Source organism: Colobus angolensis, unplaced genomic scaffold (genome assembly GCF_000951035.1).
Source record: "Colobus angolensis palliatus isolate OR3802 unplaced genomic scaffold, Cang.pa_1.0 Scaffold105, whole genome shotgun sequence".
NCBI lineage: Eukaryota > Metazoa > Chordata > Mammalia > Primates > Cercopithecidae > Colobus > Colobus angolensis.
In genome coordinates this window covers 6654834-6679552 of record NW_012111475.1, presented here as the reverse complement: position 1 = coordinate 6679552, position 24719 = coordinate 6654834, and the positions used below count along the sequence as shown (strand labels likewise).

At 37.6% G+C, this 24719-nt stretch overlaps 1 protein-coding gene and 1 pseudogene across 2 annotated transcripts in view; both read right to left on the bottom strand.

Annotated features, from left to right (window-relative positions):
* Nucleotides 1-24719, bottom strand: part of LOC105513818 (WD repeat-containing and planar cell polarity effector protein fritz homolog) — a gene marked incomplete at its 3' end in the record, with an annotated part of 360743 nt that overhangs the window by 172676 nt on the left and 163348 nt on the right. Inside the window, exon 9 of the mRNA XM_011944849.1 lies at nucleotides 23412-23603. Within this exon, the coding sequence (XP_011800239.1) occupies nucleotides 23412-23603 (192 nt within the window). The remainder of the gene's footprint in view (nucleotides 1-23411; nucleotides 23604-24719) is intronic.
* LOC105513708 lies at nucleotides 6770-8304 on the bottom strand (annotated as a pseudogene). Its single transcript, XR_001002077.1, has one exon. The product of XR_001002077.1 is annotated as a 39S ribosomal protein L45, mitochondrial pseudogene (transcript).

Below are 24719 nucleotides of genomic sequence, written 5' to 3'. Positions count from 1 at the left end.
ATGGCACAAGTATACATATGTAACAAACCTGCACGTTATGCACATGTACCCTAGAACTTAAAGTATAATAAAAATAAATAAATAAATAAATAAAGGAATATACCTAACCAAGCAGTCAAAAGATCTCTACAAGGAAAACTATAAAACACTGCTGAAAGAAATCATAGATGACATAAACAAATGGAAACACATCCCATGCTCATGGTTGGGTAGAATCAATGTTGTGAAAATGACCATACTGCCAAAAGCAATCTACAAATTCAATCCAATCCCCATCCAAATACCACCATCATTCTTCGTGGAATTAGAAAAACAATTCTAAAATTCATATGGAACCAAAAAGAACCCACATAGCCAAAGCAAGATTAAGCAAAAAGAACAAATCTGGAGGCATCACACTACTTGATTTCAAACTATACTATAAGGCCATAGTCACCAAAACAGCATGGTACTGGTATAAAAATAGGCACACAGGCCAGTGGAACAGAATAAAGAATCCAGAAATAAACTCAAATACTTAACAGCCAACTGATCTTAGTCAAAGCATACAAAAACATACAGTGGTGAAAGGACACCCTATTCAATAAATGGTGCTGGGATAATTGGCTAGCCACGTGTAGAAGAATGAAACTGGATCCTCACCTCTCACCTTATACAAAAATCAACTCAAGATGGATTAAGGACTTAAAGTTAAAACCTGAAACTATAAAAATTCTAGAAGGTAACATTGGAAAAACCCCTCTATACATTGGCTTAGGCAAGGATTTCATGACCAAGAACCCAAAAGCAAATGCAATAAAAACAAAGATAAGGCCAGGCACAGTGGCTCAAGCCTGTAATCCCAGCACTTTGGGAGGCTGATGCGAGTGGATCACGAGGTCAGTAGATCGAGACCATCCTGGCTAACATGTTGAAACCCCGTCTCTACTAAAAATACAAAAAAATTAGCCAGGTGTGCTGGTGGGCGCCTATAGTCCCAGCTACTTGGGAGGCTGAGGCAGGAGAATGGTGTGAACCTGGGAGGTGGAGCTTGCAGTGAGCCAAGATCGAGCCTGGGCTACAGAGCGAGACTCCATCTCAAAACAAAACAAAACAAAACAAACAACAACAAAAAACAAAGATAAATAGCTGGGACTTAATTAAACTAAAGAGCTTTTGCAAGGCAAAAGGAGCAGTCAGCAGAGTAAACAGACAACCCAGTAGGAGCAAATCTTCACAATCTGTACATCTGACCAAGGATTAATATCTAGAATCTACAGTGAACTCAAATCAATAAGAAAAAACAGACAATCCCATTAAAAAAGTGGGCTGAGGACAGGAATGGAATGGACAATTCTCAAAAGAAGACACAGGAAATGGCCAACAAACATATGAAAAAATGCTCAACATCACTAATGTTCAGGGAAATGCAAATCAAAACCACAATGCAATACCACTTTACTCCTGCAAGAATGGCCATAATAAAAAACTTTAAAAAACACTAGATGTTGGCGTGGATGCAGTGATCAGAGAACACTTCTACAATGCTGTTTGGAATGTAAACTAGTACAGCCACTATGGAAAACAGCATGGAGATTCCTCAAAGAACTAAAAGTAGAAATACCATTTGATCCAGCAATCCCACTACTGGGTATCTACCCAGAGGAAAAGAAGTCATTATATTAAGAAGATACTTGCATAGGCATGTTTATAGCAACACAATTCACAATTGTAAAATTGTGGAATAAACACAAATGCCCATCAATCAACAAGTGGATAAAGAAACTGTGAGATATACACACACACATACATACATACATATATACACACACATACATATATATATATAGGAATACTACATAGCCATAAAAAGGAATGAATTAACAGCATTTGCAGTGACCTGGATGAGACTGGAGACTATTATTCTAAGTGAAGCAACTCAGGAATGGAAAACCAAAAATCATATGTTCTCACTGATATGTGGGAACTAAGCTATAAAGATGCAAAGGCCTAAGAATGATACAAAGGACTTTGGGGACTTGGGGGAAACAGTGGGAAGAGGGCAAGGGGTAAAAGACTATAAATATGGTGAAGTGTATACTGCTTGGGTGATGTGTGCACCAAAATCTCCCAAATCCTCACTAAAGAACTTACTCATATAACCAAATATCACCTTTACCCCAATAAGTTACGGGAAAATAATAAAAAGGGGAGTAAGACCATGGACTTATATCCCCCCTTTCCCCAGCTGCCAATCCCAGATTACCCTTAAAAACCAGTGAAGGCTAGAGGATCACTTGATGTCTTCTCAACTAACTGTCCACGTAATGATAGATGGGTAACACCCATTTAAGGGTGGAAAATGTCTTGCACAGCATAAAGATACCATAAAAGTTTGAGGATTAAAAAAAGTACTTTAGTATAATCCCAGTGCTTAGTAACACCAAGGCGGGAGGATTACTTGAGCCCAAGGGTTTGAGACCCACCTGGGCAACTTAACAAGACCTCGTCTCTACAAAAAAATTTAAAAAATTAGCCAGACATGGTGGCACGTGCCTATAATCCTAGTACTCAGGATGCTGAGGTGGGAGGATCACTTGAGCACAGGAGTTTGAGGCTACAGTGAGCTAGTATCATGGCACTGCACTCCAGGCTGGGTGACAGAGCAAGACTGTCTATAACAAAACAAAGCAAAATACTTGAGTGTGCATAAGTTTCCATAAAGAGTAATCTCATCAATAATAGTAGTAAGCAAGACAATAGGACACTGTGTGACTTTTCATGCATTGTCTTATTTAATATTTTCAATACACCAAAGTTAGGTATTGTAATCTGCATTCTAAAGATAAGGAAAGTAAGGGTCAGAAAGATGGTATAAATTGCACCTGGTCCCCACTAATAAGTGATAGAGTTCCAGTTTGAATCCAGGTCTGTCTGACTCTAAAAACCAAGATCTCTGCAAGACATGCTGCATGTTGTCAAGCATAGGTAACTAGTAAGTTTACATGACTATATCAGTTTTTCCTTTATACAATCAGAAAGAGGAAATGGGAATCACAGGGCACTGGGAACCTTAAGTGAGGTTGAGGGAGACCCACAGAAGAAAGAAGAGTGAGAAAAAGGTGAAGGACTGAGGAGAGGGCAAATGACAGTACAGCCTGTTAACTTTGGAGTGAAAAAGAAAAAAGCTTGTGCTTTTTGTCAAGTAGCTAATAATATAGGTAACTTTGCTCTGAATGGTTGAAAAAGTTTGGAAGGGCAAGTTCTTAATAGGCTGACTTCTCATAAAGATGCTTCATTCTTTCATTGATTGATTTGCACTAAAAATAAAGATAATGCTTTGTAAATGTAAATGAAAAAAATTTCTAAAATGAACCAAATAAAAACTAAATTATTTCCTCAAAACAAGAATTATACAAATACAAAACATTATTGCTAGTTTTGCATCTGTTTATATAGAAGATAAAAAGGAAAACCAAGTTTCTCCTATGCTGTTGCATGGAACCTTTTCTTCCTTTTTTTCTTTTTTTTTTTTTTATTTTGAGACAGAGTCTTGCTGTGTCACCAGGCTGGAGTGCAGTGGTACAATCTCGATTCACTGCAACCTCCGCTTCCCGGGTTCAAGTGATTCTCCTGCCTCAGCCTCCCGAGTAGATGGGATTACAGGTGCACACTACCACACCCAGCTAATTTTTGTATTTTTAATAGAGACAGGGTTTTGCCATGTTGACCCAGCTGGTCTCGAACTCCCGACCTCAAGTGATCCACCTGCCTCGGCCTCCCAAAGTGCTGGGATTACAGGCGCAAGCCACCACACTTGGCTGGAATCTTTTGAAGGTAGTAGAATGTCAAGAACAAACAGGGTCAAGTTTATATGACCCTTATAATGATATGACATTAGCATTAACACCCAAAATACTTTTTTTTTTTTTTTTTTTGAGACAGAGTTTCACCGTCACCCAGGCTGGAGTGCAATGGTACAATCTCGGCTCACTGCAACCTCTGCCTCCCGGGTTCAAACGATTCTCATGTCTCAGCCTCCCGAGTAGCTGGGATTCCAGGCCCCTGCTACCATGTCCAGCTAATTTTTGTATTTTTAGTAGAGACGGATTTTCACCATGTTAGCCAGGCTGGTCTCGAACTCCTGACCTCGTGATCCAACCACCTTGGCCTCCCAAAGTGCTGGGATTGCAGGTGTGGGCCACCGTGCCTGGCCCAAAATACTTTTATGTTTAAAGTAGTTTAAATACCTGGGTTCAGAATATAATTCTGAGTTGGACCTGACCCTGTTTAATAGCCACAGGCAACACTGTACAGTTAAAAAGGCAAATAACAGGGCCTGATCCCTTGTTTTGACAATAGAGAATGCTGGGATCTTGAGCAAGATCACCTCTTAGAACTGCAGTTTTCTCATCTGTAAAATAAGGATTTATTCACTTGTGTTACAGGATTACTGCACAAATTAAAAATAATGTAACTAAATGCAGGGGACAGAGGAGCACTCAGTAAATAGCAGCTGTTATTGTTGTTTCTAATGAGAAAGCCCAGGATTATGTGGCAAGAATAGCAGAATGAAAGAACAAAAATAATGAAAAACACGGACACTAAATAAAATCCATATTTGGTTATTTAGAATTTATGGCTGATGTTTATATAGTGCAAACTGTTTTAAACATAGAGAGGATGTCACCTGAAAGTTAATATTAAACTCATGTAATTGATTTATGAAATTTAACCCTGTAGTTGGCATATGGTAGTGGCCCAATAAACACTATTGATGGAATACATTTCAAATAAAATATACATTTCATATTTAATTTCATAATTTTAAATTACTTTTATTCATACCTACGTGATTTTTAAAGATAACCAATATTATTAGAATGAAACATTTCTGTTTCTATGTCTATGAAATAATGAAAATAATGTCTATGAAAATAATAAATTTGTATACTGCTATGATAAAGGTATCACGTACTATAATAAACAAGAAACAAGAATAAGCATGTAGAGACAACAAATCTGCACAGGGAAATGTTTATAAGTAATGTGATTCACACAGCACAGACCCTTAGTGCAAAAGTTTAAGTCAATCAAGCAGAGTGAAACAACATTAAATGTTATATTAATATTTTTAATTGAAAGAAAAAGTAGATTGGAATTTCAATTAGAATTTTGAAGTAAGACATTTTGTATTTAAAAAGTAGGGAGAAATGGACAATCATTAATAAAAATGGGCTCAGATAAAATAAGGCAATCAGTAGAAGAAAATTTCATTCAGTTCTTCTAGGAAAATGCTAATGTGATAGACCAAGATGATGAAGTGCAAATATCTGCATTTTAGCAGCTTTAAAGTTATTAGAGTGTACTCTATTGACTAAAGAACTATATAAAGACAAAAATATGTTAATGTATTTTCTACCTATAAGATGTTCTGTTCACAGATCCGTGCAAATAAGAAGGTGCAAACACCAAATAGAATTATGTAGTTATTGAAAATACCTAGAAAAAAAAACAGACTTTTAAAAATCCAAACTTGTCCATACTAAGACATCTCTCATCCTATATTCATGCAGCTGGTTTTTCTCCCAAAATCAGCTTAGGTTGAATTACTAGTCAAGAGATGACCAAGTCCAAGATATGATGCTAAGAAAAAAGAACAAAATATATGGCATGTAATGAAGGGAGAAATGTTAAATGACAATGCCCTGAAGAAAAGTAAAAAGGAGACAGAAGAATCCAAAAAGACAGGGTAGTGGTTAGTGACATTAGTGTAATCTATCAAGATTAATTTGAAGTCTACTCCCATCTTCCATGAGGCATGCTTATTGTTATCAACAAACTTCAGGATCAAGAATTCCTTCACTTACTGGGTTCTTGGTCTTAATCCTGTCTTCAGGTACTTCCTAGACCTGGTGAATTCTGAAATCTAATAACTAAAGATTCTTAAAATATATGTCAGAGATTTCAGGAACTGGTCATTAGAATTCAAAAGGGAATGCCTGTGATAACAAACAGGGTAAAAAGTTCTAACAAAGGCATGGTGAAAAGGCAAACAATGAGAAGGGGAAAAACAGTACAGATAATTAAGCGATGAAGAAAAAACTTTTATGAGGTGAAAAGTCTGATGAAAGTCTAAAAATCTAAAGAAAAATATCTCTGCTTTAATTCTAAGGCAATAGGGTAGTACAAAGAAGAAAAGCACAGAAACACAGGCAGTATGTTAGCTAAACCACAGTGTTAAAAATGGCCAGGGAGGGAAGACTGTTACAGAAGAAATGGATGGCCAATGTCCAGTGTATTGTTTTTCTTGTTCTTTTTGCTTTTAAAGAAAATGTGTGGTAAAGAAAGAAATGATAAGAACTGAAAAATTCCAACTAAGAAAGAGTAGAAAAGATAAAGAGTCCCTAAAAGTCCTGGGATTTCCCAGTTTCAAAGATGAACAAAGTAGTAGTTTATTCGTTAGTGTATCTTTTGTTTTTTTGTTTTTGTTTTTTGAGATGGAGTCTCACTCTGTCATCCAGGCTGGCGTGCAGTGGCGCAATCTCGGCTTACTGCAACCTCCACCTCCCAGGTTCATGCAATTCTCTGTCTCAGCCTCCCGAGTAGCTGGGATTACAGGAACCTGCCAGCATGCCCGGCTAATTTTTGTATTTCTAGTAGAGATGGGGTTTCACCATCTTGGCCAGGCTGGTCTTGAACTCCTGACCTCGTGATCCACCCACCTTGGCCTCCCAAAGTGCTGGGATTACAGGCATGAGCCACTGCGCCCAGCCCCTTTAGTGTATTTTTTTTTTTTTGGATTTGTATTTTTCCATAAAATACAAATGCTGATTCATCAGTGAGTCAGTAAATGAAAAAGGGTCTCTTAAGTATCTTATAAACACTAAGTATTCTTTCCCAGTCTGGATTTCCTTAAAGTCACATCACTCACAAGCAGGTTTATCTTCCACTTCTGCCATTTGAAGGCTGGTCTATGCCCAGCCTGAACCAGGGGAAATGTACAGAACTCACCAAAATTTTACCAACACTCTGACAGCGTTTTATTTCAAACTCTGATCCCTGCCCTGTGATTACAAAGAGGATGCTGCTGGTTCTCTCTCACAGTCCCTGCTGTGGAAAAAACTGGTATCCAGTGTTCTCTGAAACATACTGTCTTTCATCTAGACTCAGAAGCTAGACATAAAATTTAAAAAAGAAGAGTGTACATGGCCATGTTATACCTGCCACCTGCTAGGGCCCAGCCATCAGCCATGGTTGCTGAGGATGAGACTACTGAAAAGACCTGAGCAGGATGGGAGAGAACAAAGGTAGTTCTTTCTATAGCATGATGGGAATGGGAGACTTCAAAGCTTCCAGCAGCCTCATCACCCAGGCTTCACCCCAGAAGTCATTTTTGTCATCAGGTTAGCTGAGGCTTCTGGGCCTCTCTTTGTGCCTCTTCATATTCTTCTTCTGGTTTCAGCTGAGGGCCAGGGATCATCACCGTCTTAAGGATGGGCTGCTTAGGGGGTGCCCATGGGGGAACGATCTTGCTATGCTCCAGCTTCCATATGGGTTTGTCAACTGCTTTTCGAATACAACATACTCCAGGACATCCTTGGGTACATCTTCCTGTCCATACATCAACCGGCCAAACCGGTCATAGATGGCCAGAGTCTGCCGGGTGTGCATGCGTACAGTGACCTGGCCGTACACGTTGCCCTGGTTCATCATACTTGAACAGCGAACTTGAACAACATGGGAGGGCTCTAAAGATTCCACGAAGCTCCAGCGGACGGTCTTATATTTGATGTCCCAGGTCATGTCTGGAAAACAGTGTTCAGTTACCAAGGTATGAAGTCGGTCATGGTCTGAGTTGTTGAGACAAAGGTGAGCTTCAATAAAGATATCCTTAGCTTTTTCAGGGAAGTCCTTTATTTTAAAATTGGCATCATAGTCTTTTATCCTCCGGATTGACATTTGCGATGCCACAGTCTTCTTCATTCGCTCAGTTCTCTGTATCAGTCCCTCCTTTGAAAGAGATGATATGCGTGCATCACCCTCAGGAGGAACATAGGCATCAAATATACCAGCTGTACAGGCCAGATGTATAGAACGGTCTGATTTTTCTGGAGGAATAACCAATCCTGCTTTCCGGGCATGTTCCATAAACTCTTTTTCTGTTTTAAATTTACGTTGACAAACAGGAGGTGTGAAACGTTTTTCAGTTCTTACTGGAACTATAGCTGAGGACTGAGTCACCAGAACTGGCTGCCGAGACCACCAGCCCAAAACCCTCGATAAATGAGACAACCCTTGAGGTATGGGGGCTGCCATCTTGTTCCCGCCTAGTGTATCTTAAAGTGATTGTTTTAGCCAGCTATAAATCAGTCATACATTGTCTTATTTAAGGTTGAAACCTGCTGAAAAATACCTCACTGAAATGATTCATTTTAATTTTTAAAAAGCTACATTTGAAAAATGTAGATAGAATTGATCCAAATGCCATCAAAGATGGAAGAAAAATAATCAGTCAATATGATTAATGCCAATCTCTGGAAGATATTTAAAATCACGAAAACACAAACAGCAGAAAAACAATAGTCAGAGATAGGCTTAAGATCCTCATGTTTCATGTTTCAGGTATGGAACATATCTATTATAATCCTTTTAAGGTCACCCGATACATAAATCAGGAAAAAAATTACTTAGAGTGGCCTTTTCTGGAACTGAAAACTTTCACCAGTAAGCGCCATCAAGTAACCAAGATGTTTCATTTTCCTGTAGGTAAACATTTAATGTTTCGATTATTTTTTGCTATTACAATCATTTACAATATTATGCAGCAATCAAAAGTTCTTAGCTTATCAGCAGAATTTTTTTCTGAAATCTTTACTTCCCTCCTTACTTTGTAGAAATTTTTAGAAACAGGAGATCAAAGGCACACTTTATTTTTACTTTTTTACCATGACGGATTCAAAAAACACACAAAATTAGAATAATATGATAAATGTGAAAACCAGTTTCATGAAATACTATCCTTTTGCTTCATTTCTTTTAAAGAAATAAATATTGGCCAGGTGCGGTGGCTCACACCTGTAATCCCAACACTTTGGGAGGCCAAGGTGGGCGGATCACCTGAGGTCAGGGGTTCGAAACCAGCCTGACCAACATAGAGACACCCCGTCTCTACTAAAAATACAAAATTAGCCAGGCAAGGCAGTGCATGCCTGTAATCCCAGCTACTTGGGAGGCTGAGGCAGGAGAATCATTGAACCTGGGAGGCAGAGGTTGTGGTGAGCCAACATGGCACCATTGCATTCCAGCCTGGGCAACAGGAGCGAAACTCCATCTCAAAAAAAGAAAAAAAAAAAAAAAGAAAGAAAGAATGTCATAGATAAATTTAAGGCCTGCCAAATCCCATTCCCTTGCCTCCTTCCCCAGATGCAACACTATTATGAATTTGGTATTTAATCCTATGTATACTACTACTTCATCATCAATCAAGAACAATGTGTTATAGCATTATCCTGAATGTTTTAAAATTTTATGCAAATGTTATTGTATTTTGTCATACTGTAATTTCTTTTTGCTCAACTTATTCTTTTCAGATTTCACATGATCACATAGCCCTAGTTCAGTCATTTAAACTCCATAGAGCATTCCACCCTCTGAATTCACCACAAGATGTTTTCATTTTCCTGTTGGTAGACATTTAAGTTGTTTCTAATGTATTTTTACTATTACAATGATGCTATGAACACTATTGTACATGCCTCTTTGTGCACATGGGCCAGTTTTTCTTAGTGTAGGATACTCACCTTCAATTATATTACCTATTGCTAAATTGCTCGCCTTAGAGTTTACTAATTTACTCTACAATAATAGTGAATGAGACTTCCCTATTGCTCTACATCTTTACTTATTCAAATTATCAATTAAAAACAAAATAATAGCAATTGTTTTCAAATGGATGCCCCTCTTATTTGTAATAGTTTTCAATGAAATCTGTCATCTATATACAGGATAAATATATAAATGTCTTACAAGCATAAAAAGAAAAGTTTAGAAAAACATACATATTTACTAGTAAAAGCATTTCTTTATGCATATTTTTGGGTATGTGAAAGTTACAAATTATGTTTATATTAATAAAATCTTCCAATCCACAGAACTACTTGTTGTAACAGTCAACACAATATATTAAAAACTTTATTTCATTTTAAAAACAGGCAAATAGATCAATGGGACAGAACAGAAAGACCAGAAATAGACCCACACAAATATAATCAACTGATATTTGACAAAGTAGCAAAGGCAATTCAATGGAGAAAGGATAGTCTTTTAAAGAAATAGTGCTGGAACAACTGGACATCTACATGCAAAAATGTGAATCTAAATACAGGCCTTAAGCTTTCACAAAAAGTTGGTTCAAACTAAAGGTGTTCATCATTACCATGAACATGGCATCTCTAATCCTGGAGAGCTGTCACGGGGAGTACCACAGATTTTTAATTTCTGTAAGTCCCCACATAAAACAGACAGTTAAACTAAAGGGCAAAACCCAAAACCCACGGACAACTAGATGAAGATTAAAAGAAAGAGAACATGATATGTAGTGGTAGTATTAACATGATTATCCTGAGACTGTTAAGTGTGTACTGTGAGTCAAAGTAAGTGAGAAATTATAGGACATTCTTATTCATCCTGTGTCCCTACAAACTAGGACTTTTGATACAGAAAGAAGGAGATATAAATGTAATACAGAAGAGGTTAAACTAAAAACTCTGTAGTCCTGAATCTGAGTTGTAAGTATTGGCATGGACTCATTACGAATATGTATATATATAAAATCTCCAACTCTTTCTACTGAAGAAACATAGAAACAACAATCAACCCAAAAACAACAGCCTAATATCCCTAACACCCTGACTTGGGCATAAAATACCATTTTCCATTAAAAAGGAAACCACATTATCTTGGAGAAATTACTAATTCCAGGTGTGGGGCAGAAAATATACAAGATAAACAAGGAATATACTGTCATACCAGATAGAAAGAAGCTACCCAAGACTGCTGAGGCCATACAAAAAGAACAGTCAACCTGAAGAGCCTCCCACTGGCCTAAGATGGGACAATCTGAGCTTCCAAAAGATAACAGTTATAATTTAGGACCCCATCAAATCAAATGTATTAAAAATCATGAATTAATAATGCTATTTTAAAAACAAACGCTACCAGGGCACATTCAGAGAGTACTAGAGAATCAATTCATTATCTCAAAAACTGGTAAACAGAAAATAACCAGACATTTGTTCTGTTTATCCTATATAAGTACAACCATTGGGAAACATATAGGAGTTGAGTAGAAGTGTGTCTTTATAAAAGTATCCCAAGTAATCAATGAAAAATAAATAATATAATTACAATATTACCATTTTGCAACCCTAATGAATTAATGGATCTAGGCATTGAACATCGAATAGCTGCTAACATCAAAAAAGAGAAAGAACTGAGAGAAAATATGAAATTATGTGCCTCCTGACGAAAAACACACTATCTCATATAGTCTTGCCAAAACTGACTACTAACTTGAGGAATTTTCAAATAACAGAGAAACATTGAACCAAACATGAATATGCAAGCAACAAAATCCAGACTGTGGGACACTACAGCTTCAACAGACAAATTTTACAGAAAAAGAAAGGATGGATGGGGGACTTGTGCATTAAAAGAGATTTAAGATATACATTAAAATGTCTTAAATGGCTAATACTAAACTATGGTTTCTGGGGATGCACACTCGGTGATAAAAGCTATATGGGTATACAAAAAAGTGACAAAAAGTCATGATAGTAGTTACTTTGGGGGACAGGGAAGAGGTTAAGATCACGACAGAGCACATAGAGGTACTTCTGGGTGCCTACACTGTTCTATTTCCTCGCTTGGATGGTGGTTTCAGGAGTGTTTCCTTTGTAATAGCTCATTAAACTATGCATTTATTTTGTGTGGTTTTACGTGTGCTTTATTTTTATAATAAAGAGGTTTCTTTAAAAATTGCCATCCCTAAAGCAGAATATCTTTGTCACTGGTTGAAAGCTAACACAGTATATGCATTTTGGGGGAAGATAGGTTTCTTAAGTATTTTGTCTTTTCAATTGGATGCATTTAAAATGCCTTTGGAATGCCTACTGTATCAAATTACATTAATAGTTGGTTACATTATTACTTTCCCATCAGTTACTGCTCCTGAAAATCCTTGGAAAAATAGTTTTTTCTCCTTATGGGAAAATTGTTTCCATGATGTTATGTTTTACCATATTTAAAATGTTTATGACAACATATTTTAAGGTTTAATAGCTCTGCTTATATATTTTTGGTTAATTTGGTAAACAAATTCAAGGACCTGTTCTGAGTAAGAGATCATGAAATTACCACCATACTCAGAAAGCATTATCAAGTCTCTACATCTGAAAAGTTAAACTACTTGCTTAGATACTAAAGTAAGGGCAGAATAGATTGTCATCACATGATTGATACTGGTTCACATTACTGATAAAAGTTGGTTCAAGCTAAAGGTATTTGTTGACAAATGAATTATGTGACAAAGCAAATGAATAAAATGCTAGTTCTAGGAGGATGGTAATAACTTTCCAAAAAGAAATATTAAAAGTATGTGGAGATTAATGAGGGACAAGATGGCCAACTAGACACAGCCAGTACGTACCGCTACCACTAAGAGAGACCAAAATATTGAGTAAGCCGAGGTACTTGGAACAGATCTTCAGAGAAAAAACACTGACATTCAATAGAGAGGGATACAGACACGAAGCTGAAGATGGAGGAAGCTAGGAACCCTGCACGGGATTGCTGAGCACCAGGACTAGATCCTGGCCCTGAACATCTCCTAAGGAAAGGGTGTGTGAAGTGATGGCAGGGGAACGGCTCTCTTGCCGCTTACCTCTGGGATCCTAGCTACAAGAGATCCCACAACCCCCATACATGTTTGAATTGGCAGGGGTATCTGCCCAGAGTGTAAGCAGAGACAGAGATTCAGCCAGCATGGAGCCCAGGGAGGCGCGCAGTGTGTGTGGGGGTGCAGGGGTTGGGGGGGCATGTGTCAGCTATTGTAAGTGGGGCGGCTGCAGCAAAATGTGGTCATAGGTTCTCCATTTTCCTCCAAGTAGTTCTATTCCCAATTGACCACTGAGCCAGGAGAGAAGAGGACTGTCTTTCTCATAGGACTGAGGCATCACTGTTCTTCATACCCTCTCTGTCCACCAGCCCCTCCCAAGGCCCCTGTTTGGCCACTCTTGCAAGAGTGTGTACATAGCACAGCTTCCACTGCCCAGCCTGAGTGTTTTGCTGGTGGCCTTAGAGCACTTTGACTGCCCCAGGAGGGCCGGCACCCAAACCAGGGGCCAGAGAGCAAAGCTGCAGGCCCAGTCCCAATCCCCCAGGGTTACAGCACACAGATCGGGGAGCCAAGCTGAGATCTGTGGCCAGCATGTAAGCGGGGGAAGAGTTCCCACTTTCAGAACACTCAGAAGAGTGAAACATGGGTATTCGTGGGCTGGTGTGGGCCTGGGGCATGCCTCCCTCCACAGGATTATCTGGGAAGGGTATAGCCTGCCAGCCACAGCCCCTATCTAAGAAAGTCTGAGGCCTAGAGCACCTAACAAAGGTATTGAGCGCGGTGCGAGTGATCAGAGGGGGATCCCCTAAGGCCCGGGAATGGATCTGGTGAGAGGGTTATCTTTTCCCCTACACCACAGAGAGATGCTGCGAAGGTGCTGAAACACAGGAGCCACGTGGCTAAGAACTTATCTGCCAGTCATTACTCTTAAGCGCCATCTACTGGATTGCAGCCTAAATTACAACACCAAAAATACTCTTCCAGTATACATAGCTTGTGAAACCGAGGGCAAGAATCTAGCCACAAATGAAGATCCTCTGCAGATGCTAGACCTTCTGAAAGCATCCAGAAACAAAGCCTATTGACTATACTCAACTTGCACCACAGTTAAAAGCTCAAGGGAAACAAATTATATAAAAACAAGCACCATTCAACGACAGCAAATCCAAAAACACAAAAGAATACTAGCCCGCTCAGATGAGAAAGGATCCGCATAAGAACTTTGGTGATTCAAAAGTCTGAGTGTCAGGCCGGGCGCGGTGGCTCAAGCCTGTAATCCCAGCACTTTGGGAGGCTGAGACGGGCGGATCACGAGGTCAGGAGTTCGAGACCATCCTGGCTAACACGGTGAAACCCCGTCTCTACTAAAAAATACAAAAAGCTAGCCGGGCGAGGTGGCTGGCGCCTGTAGTCCCAGCTACTTGGGAGGCTGAGGCAGGAGAATGGCATAAACCCGGGAGGCGGAGCTTGCAGTGAGCTGAGATCCGGCCACTGCACTTCAGCCCGGGCGACAGAGCAAGACTCCGTCTCAAAAAAAAAAAAAAAAAAAAGTCTGAGTGTCCCCTTACCTCCAAACAAGTGCACTAGCTCCCTAGCAATGGTTCTTTACCAGATTGAAGCGACAGAAATGGCAGACATAGAATTCAGAATCTGAGTGGCAATGAAGCTCATCAAGATTCAGCAGAAAGCTGAAACCCAACAGAACGCAGTGAATCCAGTAAAATGATTCAAGAGTAGAAAGATGAAATACCCATTTTAAGAAACAACCAAACTCAACTTCTGAAACTGAAAAATTCACTACAAGAATTTCAAAATATAGTTGGAAGCATTAACAACATAATAGACTAAACTAGGAAAGGAATCTCAGAACTCAAAGACCAGTTCTTCAAATCAACTCAGTAAGACAAAAATTTTTTAAAGAATTTTTAAAAATGAGTAAAACCTCTGCAAAATATGGGATTACGTAAAGAAACCAAACTTATGACTCACTGGCATTTCTGAAAGGGAAGAAGACAGAGTAAGCAACTTGGAAAACATATTTAAGAATACAGTCCAAGAAAACATTCCCAATCTTCCTAGAGAGACTGATATGCAAATTCAAGAAATACAGAGAACCCATGCAAGATACTATAAAAGACAACCATTCCCAAGGCACATACTTTTCAGATTGCCCAAAGTCAACCTCAAAGAAAAAATCTTAAAGGGAACTACACAGAAGGGTCAGGTCACTTACAAAGGGAACTACATCAGGCTAGCAGCAGACCTCTCAGCAGAAACTTAAAAGGCAAAAAAGGTGGCCGGACATGGTGGCTCACGCCTGTAATCCCAGCACTCTTGGGAGGCCAAGGCAGGCGGATCATGAGGTCAGGGGTTCGAGACTAGCCTGGCCAATATGATAAAACCCCGTTTCTACTAAAAAATACAAAAAATAGCTGGGCATGGTGGTGCACACCTGTAGTCCCAGCTACTCAGGAGGCTGAGGCAGGGGAATCGCTTGAACCCGGAGGCGGAGGTTGCAGTGAGCCGAGATCACACCACTGCCCTCCAACCTGGGTGACAGAGTGAGACTCTGTCTCAAAAAAAAGGGGGGGGGCACGTATTTTCAGTATCTTTAAAGAAAAGAAATTCCAGCCAAGAATTTCATATCTCGCCAAACTAAGCTTCATAAGTGAAGAAGAAATAAAATCCTTTTCAAACAGGTAATGCTAAAGGAATTCATTACCAGTACACCAGTCTTACAAGTGGTCCTTAAGAGAGTGCTAAACCTGGAAACAAAAGAACAATACCTGCTACCACAAAAACACAAGTAAGCACATAGCCCACAAATACTATAAAGCAACTACACATCATCTACAAAACAATCAGCTAGTAACACAATGACAGCATCAAAATCTCACATATCAGTATTAACTTTGAATGTAAATGGTCCTGACATCCCACTTAAAAGTCATGGAGTTGCAAGTTGAATAAGACAAGGTCCAAGTGTCTATTGTCTTTAAGAGAGCCAAGTCACATTTAACAACATCCACAAGCTCAAACTAAGGGATGGAGAAAGATCTATCATGCAGATAGAAATCAAAAAAGAGCGGGGGCCACTATTCTCATCATCAGATAAAACAGACTTTAACAATAGTCGAGGATAAAGAAGGGTATTACATAATAAAAAAAGATTCAATTCAACAAGAAGATCTAACTATCCTAAATATATATGCACCCAACACTGGAGCACCCACATTCATAAAACAAGTTCTTCTTGACCTATGTGAAAGACTTAGCCACACAATAATAGAGAGAGACTTCAACAACCCACTGATAGCACGTGACAGATCATCAAGGCAGAAAACTGAAAATGAAGTTCTGGACTAAATTGCGACACTTGACCAATTGGACCTGATAGACACGTAAGAGAATACTCCACCCAATAACCACAGAATATACATTCTTCTCATCTGCACATCTGCACAAGGGACACGCTCAAAAACTGACAACCTCCTTGGCCATAAAGCAAGTCTCAATAAATTTAAAAACATCAAAATCATACCAACTATACCCTTGGACTACATTGCAATAAAAATAGAAATCAATACCAAAAGTTCTCCCAAAACCACAAAATTACATGGAAATTAAACAACTTATTCCTGAATGACTGTTGAGTAAACAATGAAATTAAGGCAGAAATTTTCAAATTCTTAAAATTAATGAAAACAGAGACAGGACATACAAAATCTCTGGGTGAAAGGAGTGTTAAGAGGAAAATTTACCACAGTAAATGCCTACATCAAGAAGTTAGAAAGCTCTCAAATTAACAATTTAACATTGCACCTAGAGGAACTAGGAAAAAAATAACAAATGAACCCCAAAGGTAGCAGTAGAAAAGAAATAGCCAAAATCAGAGAACCAAACAAAATTGAAACACAAAAATCCATACAAAAGATCAATGAGACCAAAAGTTGTTTTCTGAGAGAATAAACAAGATTAATAGAGTGCTAGCTAGATTAACAAAGACAGAAAGAAGATCCAAATAAGCACAATCAGAAATGATGAAGATGACGTTACAACTGATTCCACAGGAATGCAAAAGATCCTTAGAGACTATTATGAACATCACCATGCACAAAACTTAGAAAATCTATAGGAAATAGATACATTCCTGGAAACACACAACCCCCCACCAAGATTGAACCAGGAAGAAAGTGAAAACCTGAACAGACCAATAATGAATTCCGAAATTGAATCAGTAATAAAAATCCTACCAACCAAAAAGAGCCCTGGACCAGATGGGTTCACAGCCGAATTCTACCAGACGTAAAAAGAAGAACTGGTACCAATCCTACTGAAACTATTCAAAAAAAAAATCGAGGAGGAGGGACTCCTCCCTAACTCATTCCATGAAGCCAGCATCATCCCAATACCAAAATCTGGCAGAGACACAACAAAAAAAGAAAACTTCAGGCCAATATCCCTGATGAACATAGATGTAAAAATCTTCAACAAAACCCTAGCAAACCAAATCCAGCAGCACATCAAAAAGTTAATTCACCACAATCAAGTAGGTTTTATCCATGGGATGCAAGATTGGTTCAACATACACAAATCAATAAATGTGATTTATCACATAAATAGAACTGAAGACAAAAACCACACGATTATCTCAATAGATGCAGAAAAGGCTTCCGGTAAAATCCAACATCCTTTAACAACCCCCAACAAAATAGGTGTCGAAGGAACATACGTCAACATAATAAAAGCCATCTATTTCAAACCCACAGCCAATATCATACTGAATGAGCAAAAGTTGGGAGCATTCTCCTTGAAAACTGGGACAGGACAAGGATGCCCACTCTCACCATTCCTATTCAATATAGTACTGGAAGTCCTTGCCAGGGTAATCATGCAAGATTTTTCTACACCAATAATGTCCAAATCAAGAATGCAATCCCATTCACAATAGCCACAAAAAGAATAAAATGCCTAGGAAGACAGCTAACTAGGGAGGTAAAAGATATCTGCAATAAGAACTACAAAATCCTGTTGAAAGAAATCAGAGACAACACAAATAAATGGAAAAACATTACATGCTCAGAAATTGGAAGAATCATTCTTGTTAAAATGGCCATAATTCCCAAAGCAACCTAGAGATGGAACAGAATAGAGAACCCAGAAAAAAAGTCACACACCTACAACCATCTTGATCTTCAATAAACTTGACAAAAATAAGCAATGGGGAAAATACTCTCTATTCAATAAATAGTGTTAGGATAGCTGGCTATTCATGTGCAGAAGAATGAAACTGGAACCCTACCTATCAGCATAAATAAAAATTAATTCATGATAAAATTAAATTAAACAAAAATTAATTCATTTTAAAAACTTAAATGTAAGACCTCAAACTATAAATATACGACAAGGAAACCTAGGAAAATACCCTTCTCAATATCAGTCTTAGCAAAGAATTTATGGTAAAGTCCTCAAAAGCAAATGCAAGAAAAACACAAATTAAGTGGGGCCTAATTAAACTAAAGAGCTTCTACACAGCAAGAGAAACTATAAAAAGAGTAAACAGACAACCTACAGAATGAGAGAAAATATTTGTAAACTGTGCATACAACAAACGTGTAATACATACTATCTATAAGGAACATAAACAAATCAAAAAGCAAAAAACCTCTATAAAAAGTAGGCAAAGGAAATGAATTTCTCAAAAGACATACAAATCACCAACAAACATATGAAAGAATGCTCATAATCACTAATCATCAGAGAAATGGAAATCAAAACCAAAATGAGATACCATCTAACACCAGTTAGAATGGCTTTCATTAAAAAGTCAAAAAATACCAGAAATTGGTGACGCTGCAGAAAAAAGGGGATACTTACACACTGTTGGTGGGTATGTAAATTAGTCCAGCCACTGTGGAGTGCAGTCTGGAAATTTCTCAAAGAACTAAGAGTTGAACTACCATTCGACCCAGCCATCCTATTACTGGGTATACACCAAAAAGAAAATAAATCATTCTACCAAAAGGACATAAGCACCTGTAAATTCATTGCAGTGCTATTCACAATAGCAAAATCATGGAATCCACCCAGGTGCCCATCAAATGGTGGACTGTCTAAAGAAAATGTGATACACACACACACACACACACACACACACCATGAAATACAATGCAGCCATAAAAAAGAACGAAAGTATGTCCTTTGCAGCAACAGGGATACAGCTGGAGGCCATTATCCTAAGTGAATTAATGCAGGGACAGAAAAGTAAATACAACAGTTCTCACTTATAAGTGGGAGCTAAACACTGGTTATACACGGATATAAAGAGGGGAACAATACACAGTGGGGACTAATAGAGCAGGGAGAGAGGTAGGAGGACAAGGACTAAAAACTACCTACTGGGTACTATGCTCAGTACCTGGGTGATGGTTTCAATCATACCCCAAACCACAGCCACCTGCAATATACCTTTGTAACAAGCCTGCACAAGTACCTCCCAATTCTAAAATAAGTTGAAAAATAAAACAAAAAGAGTATGTGGAAATTCAAATGAAAACAACTACCATGTTATATGTGATAATCTACATATAGAACATTAAGATATATTAATATTTTAAATGAATTTACTGATAAAATTTTTTTCTGTACTATTTACTGTATATTTTTCAAAAGAAGTTTTTCTTAAACTACATAATTCTCTCTGTTGTGTTCTTCTAATTAAGATATGGACTGTTGGCCTGGGCACAGTGGCTCACACCTGTAATCCCAGCACTTTGGGAGGCCAAGGCAGGCAGATCACGAGGTCAAGAGATCGAGACCATCCTGGCCAACATGTTGAAACCCTGCCTCTACTAAAAATACAAAAATTAGCTGGGCGTGGTGGTGCATGCCTGTAGTCTCAGCTACTTGGGAGGCTGAGGCAGGATAATCACTTGAACCTGGGAGGCAGAGATTGCAGCGAGCCAAGATCTTGAGATCCAGCCTGGAGACAAAGCGAGACTCATCTTAAAAAAAAAAAAAAAAAAAAGATATGGACTCTTGCTTAGAGTTCTGTGGTGTGAAATTAGACCAGCAGTTTTCTAATATCCATAAAATAATTTTAAAATGTTTCTCCTCTGAAAGTCACATAATTCAGTCACAGAGAGGGTATTTCTGTGTTTCCTTTGTTTGTTTTGTTTTGTTTTGTTTTTAGCTGCTTGGTAAGCCAATTTTCTACTTAGAATCTACTGTTAAAACTCTCATTTGGTTCAGTATATGGGCTTTATCCTTTTCATGGTCTGTTATGTAAAAAAGATGGCTTAGAAACATTTTTTAAGTTTGCTGTATAGCAGTGTTTCTCAACTTGGATGCACATGAGAATCGCCTAGGGAACCCATAAAAGATACTGATACTCCCTCCCCTCCAGAGATTCTGATGTAACTGGTCTGGGTGGGCCTCTTTTAAAAGCCCCGTAGGTGATTTTAATGTGTTGTCAAAGCTAGGAACTACTGCTCTAGGATCCTGCCATTGTCCAAATAAAAGCTATTATCTTTTCTGATTGAACCTAGATGATAAATGCTTTTTAAAAATTCTATAGTTCAATAGATCCAATGATTAAATTTCTTCTCTACAAGGCTGCTAATTTTTTAGTTTGAATTTTAGGGTTTAAGAGCATATTCTATCTTTATTCTGATGATTAGTCCAAGAAGTCCCTTGGCTGCTACTGAAAAAAAAAATTAAAGGAATATGCCTGAATACTACTTTAATAAACTGGTGCTTTCGGTTCCTGATATTCTAAAAAAAATTCTCTACTTCATATTTAAAGATTATGGCTTCACACACACAGAAGAAAAACAATTAGTGCCCTAGACATTTCTTCTACAAGATTATACATTTTGCATAATGAATTTCACATGAAGCTCTAAAAAAGAAATCTTTACAAATTTTACCAGTAGATAGAATAACTGAAAGGGCCAATTCCTAAAACAAAAGCTCGTGACAAAAAATGAATTATATATCTTAATAAGATCAAAAGGGAGGAAATTATACAATCAGTGGTGAATAAAGAATCATGTACAAATTTGCATACAACTTTATGAAAACATATTCAAATACATAAAATGAATAATTTTCTAGAAACACCAATTATGGAAACAAAAGGGAAAAAAACCCTTTAAAAATGGAATCAATAACAAAAAAAATCTACCCTCCTTGAAAGATATCACACCCAGGAAGTTTTACAGATAAGTTTTACCAAACTTTCAAGTATCAATTCCTTTTGGTACTGTTACAGAGAGGAGAAAAGGAAAAAGCTAGCCAGATTGTTCCACAGAGCTAGTAAAACTTTGATATCAACTCTAGAAAGGTTAAATAATAAAGGATAATAAAAAAAAGTAAAACTGTGTGCCAAGCTCATACTGAAGCACATTGGGAAGCCTCTTCAATTTTCCCTACTTAACATCTAAGTAGAATCGATCACCACTTTTCATTGGGTCCCACTATAGCTTACACATACTCTACCCACAGCATCATTAACACTTTAATGCACTTATACATTTTCATATTTGTCTCTTACTGGCAGACACTAAGATCCTTGAAGGTAGGGATGGATAGTTTCTTATTCATATCCCCTAGTATGAAATACAGTGCTTACCCCATGGTCATGTTCAGTAATTGCTAAATGATATGGCTATTTCAAGTAGAAATACCATTAATGTGCACATGCAGAGGTAGGAAATAATGAGTCAGCAAGTAAATTCATTTGACTAAGACATGGAAGGAAACAACACTGGAAAGGTAGGCCAAGCTCAATCAGGGTAGGTTTTTTAGTGCTGAGGCTGAGTTTGGTTTTAGAATCTACAGAAGAATTTTGGGCAGGCAATGTCTAAATCAGATCTGTGCTTCAGGATCCATAGAAGCACTTTTTAGAGCTGTAAAAGACCTAGAGGTGACCTATCTGAATTAAATCTATTGTTTTAAAAGTAAGAAAACTAAAGTCAGATAGGGTAGGTGATCTACTCAGCCACGGAACACAGAATTAGCTAGAAGCAGGCAGAAGTTTAGAGGCAGTAAACTTGATTAAGGTGACATAGTTAGTATATGGTGCAACCAACAGGCAACCCCAAGTTTATTCAACTCCAAAGTCCATGATCTAGATGACACCAGGCAATGAAGTATGTAGACTATGTATATCCTTTTAGGACAGCCCTAATTTCATATAAGGACTCATTTCAAAGAAAAGTAATTTGTAAAATATATAACTAAAAGCTAATTTAATTATTTTTACTTTTATTATAAGACACCCATTTAATTGAATTCTAATTATCTTAATTACATTAAGTCATTTTAAGAAAGTCTTTTATTCAATGAACTTCTGAACTCAAGATCAAGAAAATACTGGTCATGAACAGGAAGTGAGTAGGAATAGAGCACTTATTTAGCCTCATAAAATCCACACCTTTATCACTACAAGTGATTTTACTCACTGTAACAGAATTAGAAAAGTTCTAGAAAAAGGAAACTAAAAAATCTATAGGTGATTAAGAGGATTTTTACAGAAGACATATATACATGCATACATATATATTACACATCAAATTTCAGGACTCTTCAGTCTTAAAAAGACAGCCTGAAAGTTTATAAAACCAGGAGAGGTAGGTAGGGATAGAGAAAACTTAAACTTACTCATCTTATCTCAAATGCTGACTCTGGGAAATACTCCTTAAAAGTCTAAAAGATAATTGATTTAGAGGCAAATACAGGAACATACTATTTTACCTACATAAGAAAGTGGGGGAGAGGGAGCTTGTTTTTTACAGTTATAATACAACAAAAACAGAGAATTTTGTAACCAAAGTACTAGCACAAACTGAAAAAACACATAGGTTCACATATATGAATGAATGATCAAACCATTATCATGAATTGATAGAGGATACTGTCCTCACCTTATAATCTATAGCTCTCCTTAAATATCCTTGCCCCAAATGTGGTCTGGCACGACAGGGACTTACACAGTATAGGCATTTAACTAATGTTTGTTAATTGACAGAGGTTTGAAGAGAGTAAGTGGTAATAAAAGCTTTCACAGGCATGATATCATGAGTAAACAGTAACAATAGAACTAATAATGATAATAACAAGAGTCATAATAGTGAACAGTGAATCAGGGCTTACTATATATTGATATTGCTCTAAATGCATGTATTAACTCATTTATCATCACTAACCATGTTTTTCAAATAATGAAACTATAGCACATACAAATTAGTAACTTGGTCAAGGACAGGAAGTTACATAGTGGCAGAGCTAGCATTTGAACCTGGAAGCCTAGACTCTTAATTACTATACTATTCTAGCCAGCCCTGGAATTGTCTGGGTATCTTCTAGATATGATATTTTTTAGGATCTCATTTCATATGTAATTTCCTTTTTTGAACATTTGAAAAAACAAATTATAGGTAAAAAATAATTCACATTTATTTCAGAATAGAAAATCTAATAATCCTATTTTATTTACACTTTATTAAAATGTACATATTTGTTTTAGATTTACCTCTAGTCTTCCTTGAGCATAACCCAGGAGGAGTAGATTGGCTCTGTCCTTCTCAGAAGAAATAGGGGCCCAAGGCCAAGCATCATCATTGACCAGTGGCCACCAGCAAACAACTCTATCATGAACACAGTTGATAGCTAGATGTCGCTCTGTTGTCTTGTTTATTGGGCCAGGTATTTCATAATAGAAAATCTAATGATTAAAAAAAAAAGCATACATGAAACATTTCTTTAAAAGATGCAAAATCCTCAAGTATTACAAAAATTAAAGCATCTGGAAATGTAGTTACATGCAAGTCAATATGCATGTTAAACATGTGCTTAAGAAGGTGTCAGAATTTACCAAATTCTTCTGACACATATATAAAAAAGACATATGTTCAAAATTCTCCCCATTTTTAGCAAAGGAAGGAAAAGAAGAAATGTGAGTTAGGAAGGAATTGAATGTAGCAATTTCAATCAATACCAAAATGTACAGTCATGGTTGCTTGACAGCATCGACCTACACATAGGATTTAGGACCAGCTGTATAAAATGACAAGTTCAGTACTGCTGACCAAGAGTGTCTCACTACTGTTTAAGACATAACATGTTAACAATGACTGACAACAAAAAAAGGAAAAACAACTTGAGGCAAATATCTCTTTAAAGAATATATGCGACGTATACACATATATTCTGCATAAAAGGGATAAGCCATAGCATCATGCATAAAAGTTTATGCAGCTTCTGAGAATTATGCTTCTCTTTCTTAGGCAGGATTTGTATAATTTATTATTCAAACTATGTTATTTTGGAACATGGTTATTTGAAAACATAAGCACGGCACCATCTGTGTGACACATGCCAAGGAAATATAGATTGCACCGTATTTCTGCTTAAGGAATTAATGGAAGGTTGATAGCTTGGAAGAAAAAAAAAAAACTATCTTGCCATTGCTGGTCAGCAATAATCGAACCACTTTCTGGGGATTAAGCGCATGGCTAAGCCTACTGGACCAGACACTAGCAAAGGGCAGGGGGTCTTCTTATCAGAGAAATGCTTCTGGAGCCAGTCTCACTACATGACAGATTGCTTTCATATTCCTGTCTGCAAGGCAACAAAGGATGGCAGTAATGCGATAATGCCAGAGTGCAATGGGTGTTAAGAACCCGTTGCATTTATGTATTGTATTTAGTAAATAATCAGGCTCATCCAAATTGTGATCTCACCACTCAACCAAGGCCATTAAAACCAAGGTTAATGCTTTAATAATCCTCTGCTAGTTTTTTTCAAGATGGTCAAAAGGAACCCTTTTCTATTTGCATGG